The following is an 8,359-nucleotide window of genomic DNA, read 5'->3' as shown; positions in this document are numbered from 1 at the left end:
TTATGTTACAAGATATCAATATATATATATTGAGAAATAGATGACAAGAATTTTGAATGTAAAAACAAAAGCTTTCAATCCACTAGGAGACAACAAGCCCAAATGTTTCTTTTTTTTTTTTAATCCTATTCTCAATGTAAATTCAAGCTGTTGTCTTTAATATTTCACGATAATTTTAACAGATATACACTCATAAAATAGCATGAAAGGTAAATCCGCAACTTTTCCACTAGATGCAACGAGTTCCCAACTTTCAACACATCACCAAGACAAAGTTGCTCCACACCTTTTACCTAAAGAGAGCATTACACGGCTATAAATAACATTACACACTAGCATTATAGCTTCTTGATTTTATTGTTAAAAAAATGATCAATTTTGTGTCCGTCAGAAATTTAACATGTCAGACTTTGTATCAGCTCTACAAAACACAAAATTGGTTGTGCCACAGCAATGGCAGGCAGGCATATTATGGCCATAAATGTAGACCAAAAAGGTAACTGGTAAAGATTGCAAACGCTTCACTATTATTATGAATTGAGCTTTTTAGCATAGCATTTGAAATGGGACCACTTAGTTGTCCACATAAATTACTCATATTAATCCCATTTGGCACCTATCAAAGTAGGAAAAGCTATAACATCACCTAATTATTTACCCACGTCGTCATACAGCTCTCATTTATCAGAAGCTAAGCTAGTCTAATACTTACTAATAAGAAAAATTAGGCAAATAGTATACAACTATAATATGACGAGAAAAATTAAGTGAGCATGCTTGCTTATCAGAATCAAAAGTTGGGCAATTTTCAGAAAATGCAAATGATAGTTAAAGCATATTCTCAACAACATGATTATTATCAACAATAACATTAGGTATAATTTCAAGATAAGCTTTCCGAAACACTTACAAAAATTTTGAACATATTGAACATTCTAATTGACATTGAATATTAAGAATGAAATAGAAGAACATGAAAAAGGATAAACAAAATTACTTACTCATTCAGTACCAACAAGCATAAGTTCTCATAGAAGTCAGAGAAAATCTTCACGCAGAGCTCCATGTGGATAGGAAACAAATGTTCCCTTCTGATGCTGTACACAAATTTTCATATTGGTCAGTGTAACAGGTAAAAGGTATATGCTTTATTGTCTGATTAAAGTGACAAATCCCATATATCAGCAAAAGAAAAGCATTGGCTACCTATATTAGCACGTTTCAAAGACTGCAGAAATTCAACAAATTCATTAATAATAATAATCTAACATGCCAGATATACATGCTCTATCCTGTCTAAATGTTAGTTCAAATTAAACACTAGTATAAACTATTCCTGAAAGATTTAATCAGTTATTTATATAAATTTTGTACAGCCATTTGTGCCTGTTAATCAAGAAAGTTGGCTATGCATAGAAATTATATATTCGCATGTCCACATCTTCAAATTAAATGATAAACACCACATCCAAGTGAAGAAAACAAAGCTAATCTAAAGTCTTCTTGATCATAAGATAATAACTACAAACGTTGCTCATACTGTAACTATGACATTTGAAGGTCCCTCTGGTACACTGTATTATGTTATATTGCATTGTATAGTATTAAATTAAATTGTAATATATATATCATATTTTTATATTGTATGTTTAGTATTGACTTATATGAGCATTTATAAGTACATTATTTTGAAATAAACAAAAATTTAACATAGTATTACACAAAATATGACAAACACAATTTAATATAATAATATGCAAGAAAATAGTATCTAACACTGCATACCAAACGAACCCTCAAAGTACCAAAGCATCGCACTGGTGAATAAACCTTCTTCATCACTGAAATGGAAGGAATAAGTCAACATCGACAAGCTCTAAGGGAAAGGTATAGAAAAGTAGGAGGAATATGACTTGTTGAGCTTGGAAACTGGTGAATATGATAGTAGGCAAGAAGGGATATGAGGAATCCCATTAAGACATAGAATTCAAAAAAAAAAAAATTAGTATATGTTGTCACGAGATGACTACAATTAAGTCATACTAGAAAATAGATAGTTAGCACATGAACAATAATAGGCTTTCACATAGAGAAAACCAGCAAGGGAAAAGTTGTTCCCATGAAAATAAGACAGATATTCTATTCGAATATAAGGTATTTTGTGGGGAATGAAAAAGAAAAAAGAGAGAAAGGGTGAATGAAGGTGATTAAGGAAAATGGAGATCAAACAAACAGTTGTCTAATTTTCTAAGATTAATACTTCCATACCTAAATTTATGAGAGGAGACCTAGTAGGGGATCAAAATTTTAATATGCCATAACCGTTCTCAAGTTTTCTCTGCTGGTGTAAGATGTCCCATCTGTTCTGTGAGATTATTTACATTCCTCATGCTCCACCAAAACTTGCCCCGATCACCAGGATTGTTCTCATTCCTTCTCTCATCAGAATCCTTCCTTTCTGACTGAACTTCCTGAGTGTCTGAAGAACCAGGATTCTCAGTCAAGAACTGTTCCCAGAATACATCGTTGGCCCCAGTCCGCACAGTAGCAGTAGTGGTAGCCGCATTCTCTGGTTCCTTTACAGATTGTTCTTTTGCGACAAAAGGCTCTGAAGTAACAATTGGAGCAGGATCAGAGTTCACATCAATCCCAGGGGACTTCGATCTGATGTCAATATTAAGCTGTACACAGGAAATAGATGGACTTTCGGCACAACCAGTAGATTCATCCAACTCAATGTTTGAACTACTTTGCAAATGAACATTCGAAAAATCATGAACAATATCTTCCCAGAATAACAGGGATGCCTCCAACTGCTCTACCTTGTCCACAATTAAGTTCAAAACTGAATTACCAACATTATCTATACGTAACAATTCAGGACTCCCCGTTGAGTTATCTTTTGTGCCAATTTTCGGTAATCTTCTCTTTCTCACATTGGCCTCCAATTGTGAAAAATTGACGGCAAACCCTCGTTTCTGTAAAACCTGAGATAACAGAGAAACAATGCCTTGTTGTTGCTGTTCGCTTTTGTGAAACTGTTCTTTTAAACCGCACTTTTGTATTTCCAATGCCCGCCGCTCATTCTCATACCTCTGAGACTCCACGGCAAGCTCCTGTAAGTCATGTTGAAGCCTCTCAATCTCATCTTTAAGACTCTGTCTTTCAGATTCAGCCAATTGTGGAGTTCCCTGACCTTGAAGATTCTGCAAAGAATGGCTGTGAACTGGCTTCCTTCTGTGGATATTTTTAAGAAGTTGTGGCTGACCTCTTAAGAAATCATCATTTGAGAATTCCCATTGCTCTGGATCAACTTTTCTAAAACCCTGTTGGTGGTACTAAGATTTCAGAACATTTTAATCTAATAACAAGAAAGCAAAATAAACATTTCAACTAACATGTACGAGCAAACACATGTGCAAAGAAACAACTTGACTCACATATGTGTTCAGCTGTCTGATGAAGCTTGAAAAGTTACTGTGCTTAAAGAATCTAGGCAGCAAATCTCTTGCAAACTCCAGCGGATTCCACACAATGAAGCTCTTATTAGAAGAACTCCATGACACGACTGTATCTGTTGAAGGGTCTTCTACCATTTCATAGGTTTTTGCAAGGAAAGGAGGCAGTGAATTCGAGCCGCCCTGAGATTCATCCATCCCAATTCACAAATAATAGCGTCTTCTCTTCTTTAATTTTCTTAATACCACTGACCTAAAATTACAAATTCTAAAACCCAGAACTGAAACATACATAAATCACTTATTAGTAGAACCGTATAAAGCATGAAAATCCCGGTACAAGCCAAAATTACTCAAATCAGTTTCTATAAAGAGACCCAAATGAGAAAACATATCCAAAACCTATGAATATTCAAACAAAGAAGAACCATCAAATTCAACCAGTCCAAACCGATTATAACCCTGTAGTAGTTTCCAGAAATCCCAATTGAAAAACAACTCGAAAAAGCACTACCACCACAAGAGTATAGAAATTAAACCTAAGAAAGAAAGGGGAAAATCAATCCCTTCTGGATATGAAAAATTTCAATCTCGGGTAATCGAGGGCGATATCCAAATACGGTCAAACCTGCATATTTGAAAAATCGATAAATCACTGAGAAAATAAAAGGTAAAAGTAATTGCCATCCACAAATGAACTAACCGGAGATTCCGAAAATTCCAAAACAAAATCGGAAACACCATGTATACCTCTGTGTATTGACCAGATAATAAAAATTAAAAAACCTCGAGAACCTTTCTGATAAGTCGATAACTCGTTGGCCGAAACAATAGCATTAAAACCAAATTCCACGGTTTGAAGATCATTTTAAATTATTTTCAATAATGAGAGAAACTTGGAGCTAAAGTAATTATATAAATATAAATTGCAAGGGAAAAAAATAAATAAAAAAGAGTTGCTTTCAGACAACTTTTAAGCTTACCTGAAAAGAATATCACAGAGAACAAAGAAGGGTCTCTCTAGAGAGAGAAAGAGAGGAACGAGAGATAGAGGTAGTTTCAGGGAAGGACGTGTCTTAAAGCATCGAAGAAGATTCTAGCTCAATAGTGAGTTTCAGGATTTGTTGGGATCCTCATTCTCGAAACGCGTACAGATTTTCTCCACTTCAAACAGTTTTTAAGCCCTCTATCTAAATTTATTTTCCAATTACTTATGTGAATTCAAAGAAATTGAAAACGCTTATTCCTCTTTTCGGTAAAAAGCCTAGTTATCAATTGACAATGGGAGACAGGAAGTATCTGGTGGCTTTAATACCATTGAATAAGATGAATGAGATTGCTTCTTAAAATTAATTGACAATGGGAGGAATACTCCCTTCATCTTATATATCACAATTTATTTCCACACGTTAGCAATGTGAACTACCTTTAATACTCACTAACAATTCTCAGTCAAGTAAAAATGAGAATAATAAATAATAAATAATATATAATAATTTAAGCAAATAAAAACACGATTCGACCCTTTTTACTTATATTATTTTAAAGAATTAATAAGATCATAAGGATTTGGGCAAGTGAGTTTTGTTATCCTGATTTTTGGCACTGACGTGGCATGTCTACATGGCCAATATCAGTGCCACGTGACATTACAACTCGCCAACAAAAAGACCAAGTCATCTACTCAACACTTCAACCAACGAGGAGACCGAGCATTCAAGTGAGACGATAAATGACAAACCAGCCACCTCAAGGAGGCTGGCCGACCCTATGTGTTGGGTTTTGTGTTATAAATAAAATTCTATTTCAATGTAATCTTTTTCAATTATCAATAAAGAAACAGAAATATTTTCATTACTTATTTAGTATATCATTTGGTTCATGTGATCATTTATATGTGTTGTTCCAAATTTTGCACTCTGACGTGGCATCACGAGAATGGTGACACGTGGAGTCCGCTTGGAGCATCTGCTCGGGAAGAATAGACCGAGCAGGATGTCTCGCTGGCACATCCAGGATCAGATATCCAGCAATCCGTACAGAGCACTCAGTACTTAGCGAATTCAGCTTTCGCATCATGAGTCATCAGCTCAATCCCTATAACTCAGGGATCAACTTACGTGGATACGACATACACATGATCCCGCTATCAGTGTACTCAGCCTCAATCCCACGATCCTTGCATTCAGCATTGATCACACGATCTTTCTGTTTATGCGCATTGTAACGAGAGAGGAAACTCTTCCTCCTCAAGTTTCCCAGCCCTATGAATAGTGAGGAATGTTCATTGGGCAAGGGGATCGAGAGATAAAAAAGTCGATATGCAGCTAAGCTAAGACTATATTATAATCTAAGAATTATATTTTCAGAGATATTGTTGTAAAAGCTATAAGAAAAGGAATCTTCTTCCTTGATCTTAAGTCAATACAAATAATGAGGATTAGGCTATTACCGAACTGCTCGGGGCTGAACCTCTATAAAATTCCTGTGTCTTATAATTGCTTTATTATATATTCATTATGACATATAGTTTATCGCTTATCAAAAAGACTCATTGTCGTTGGCTAAAACCGAAGTTAACATTTGGGTGCTTTCATTGAGAGAAGGATCACAAATCGCTCTTGTCGACATTCAACACGATGGTGCAAACTCGTAGAGGCCTGTCTGACCCAGCAAATTCGCAGACGCTGGATCCGACATTGCAGGACCTAGGAAGTTCAAGGGTTCCACCTGCTATCAATCCTGGACAGACAGGAAGCGTGGTGAATGGTGAAACAGCTCCTGTTACTGAAACTTTGCCTGGTGTGCAAGAGACTGGGAATAACAGTTCCGCACACAGCCATGGCATTCATAACACGACTGTTCCGCTTGGAACCAACGCCCAGACGACCATCAGAGACGCAGCCGAATTGCAAAATCTCCGTGATACGCTCGGATTCATGCAGAGTCATAGCAACACTCTGCATCATGATCAAGATGAACTGCGTGCTGCAGTGAATCTCGCGTTTAACGAACAGAGGCGTATGTTCGCTGAATGGAGAGACAAAGAGATGGAGGCATTAAGGGCTCACCATGCAGAGATTGAAGATCGTAGTCGGCAAGCTCCCGTGTTGATACGAAGAGCCTACCAAAATGTAGGTCAGCAAACGCCGAACGTCATTCCCTTGGGAGAAACGGAGGATGACCCGACGATGAATACCTCTCAGACAACCAATGGTCAGCCGTCCAATCCTCGGTCACCAGTTCCACTCGTGGGCCAAGAGGTAGGCAGGCAGACCTTGTTCGGGAATTCACCAGGAGGAGCCATACCTGACGGATCCAATCAGAATAATGGAGTTATTCCGCCTGTCAACCAAGCGAATCAACCGCTAAGACAACCAGGCTCTTCTGTGTTCGATAGGCTTGGAACGACCCATGACCTAAGGGACGATCTAAACAGAAGAAGGGGAACAGACGAGCAGAATATTGCAACGATCTTGCAGCCTGGAGCCCATACTCAAATCCCCGCTCAGAAAGACGCTGACGTAATCCAAACTGAACAAAATGCCGAACAAGTCAGCGTAGCCGTACAGGCACAGCTTGACGAGTTGAAGAATATGTTTCATGGCATGGCCGGACAGCATAACAATGATCTTGAGTTGGACCGTGCTCGCAGAACTCCTTTCTCACCAGAGATCAATCTCCTGCCACTGCCTCACAAGTTCAAAATGCCAACGTGGAAGATGTACACTGGGAGAGAAGATCCTCTTTCCCATCTCAAGTACTTCGAGATGCAAATGGATTTACAAGGAGTACGAGGGGACGTATGCTGCAGAATCTTCCCCGCCACTCTGTCAGAAGCCGCACAGCAATGGTATTTCAAGTTGGCTCCTGGAAAGTTTAGTTCGTGGAAAACCTTCTCTTCGAAATTCCATGCACAATTCTCTTCCTCACGTCAGCTCCCGTTGCATCTGGGAGATTTGGTCGAAGTATTGCAACGACCAGGCAAGCCAATCCGGGCATACATCAGCAGATTCATGATGGAAGCGACCAAAGTCTCACGGGTAACCGAGGATGGAAAGTTATCCGCGATACTGGGGGGCATTGAAGTCCTTGGTGAACTATGGAAGGATATAAGGAAGAACGGGCCGATTGACTCAATGAGTGATTTCCTCAACCGAGCCGAAGGCTTCATCAAGCTCGAAGAAGCCATTCAATGAGTACAAGGTGAACAAAAGCCATGCAAAACGAAGGCTCCTTCCACTGGAACGTTCGCCCATCTTCCCAACTATTCTAAAAATTCAAGTGGCAAGCGTTCAAGCAACAACCACAAGCAAGGAAACGGGAAGAAAGGAAAATTCACCGAGAAATCTGGACAGACTCCCCGTGATCATGCCAAACACACTGCATTCACTATTCTAACTGAAGATATAGAGAGTGTGTATATGACAACTTAGTCGTTAATTCCGTACAAGAAGCCCGAGCCCATGAAGAAAGATGACAACAAAAGGGACATGAAAAAATTTTGTCGGTTCCACGGAGACTACGGCCACGACATCAACGAATGTTATAATTTGAAGCGGGAAATAGAATATCTGATCAAGAAAAACAACCCGCAGCTGCAGAAGTATGTCAAGACCAACCAAGGTCAAAATAACCAGGATTTGCTACCTCCACCAGTAGATGGACACTTGCAAGTCATTATTGGAGACTCGCACATCGCTGGAGATACGGGCAAAGCTCGAGAGAGATATGCACAAACAACTCAGTATGAGCAAGAAGAAATCATCCTGGCCGTGGAAGAAAGGAAGCCCAAAGTTCCACGAGCAGAAGAGCCAACCATAACTTTCAACGACGAAGATGCTGTCAAGGTCAGATTTCCGCACAACGACCCGCTGGTCGTGGAAGTCCAGATAGCTAAC

At 38.7% G+C, this 8,359-nt stretch overlaps 1 protein-coding gene across 21 annotated transcripts; it reads right to left on the bottom strand.

Moving 5' to 3' along the window:
* Positions 1–4,769, bottom strand: LOC115696901 (heat stress transcription factor A-4c). Of its 21 annotated transcripts, none has more exons than XR_009688743.1 (6): positions 4,442–4,769; positions 3,441–4,086; positions 2,269–3,326; positions 1,786–1,841; positions 1,002–1,097; positions 1–293 (listed from the first exon to the last, which is right to left on the bottom strand). XR_009688743.1 is itself a non-coding variant. In XM_061118788.1 (3 exons), the coding sequence occupies exons 2-3, from the start codon at positions 3,654–3,656 to the stop codon at positions 2,328–2,330; spliced, it is 1,215 nt and encodes a 404-aa protein (XP_060974771.1). In that variant the 5' UTR covers positions 3,657–4,086; positions 4,442–4,746; the 3' UTR covers positions 1–2,327. The 21 variants fall into 21 exon arrangements, 4 of the variants coding, with proteins under 4 accessions (XP_060974771.1, XP_060974773.1, XP_060974774.1 ...); XR_009688750.1 differs by lacking the exon at positions 1,786–1,841 and adding an exon at positions 4,162–4,210 and having other exon boundaries at positions 4,442–4,746; XR_009688744.1 differs by having other exon boundaries at positions 1,786–1,929; positions 4,442–4,746.
* Between the last annotated feature and the right edge of the window lie 3,590 nt (positions 4,770–8,359).

Source organism: Cannabis sativa, chromosome 7 (genome assembly GCF_029168945.1).
Source record: "Cannabis sativa cultivar Pink pepper isolate KNU-18-1 chromosome 7, ASM2916894v1, whole genome shotgun sequence".
Classification (NCBI taxonomy): domain Eukaryota; kingdom Viridiplantae; phylum Streptophyta; class Magnoliopsida; order Rosales; family Cannabaceae; genus Cannabis; species Cannabis sativa.
This window is presented reverse-complemented; position numbering and strand designations above follow the sequence as displayed.

Excerpts from the sequence above, each read along its gene's own strand:
- LOC115696901 (XM_061118789.1), bottom strand. The coding sequence starts at position 3,656 with ATGGATGAATCTCAGGGCGGCTCGAATTCACTGCCTCCTTTCCTTGCA. Across the intron at positions 3,327-3,440 it reads TCAGACAGCTGAACACATAT|GGTTTTAGAAAAGTTGATCC; the intron begins GTGAGTCAAGTT and ends TACCACCAACAG.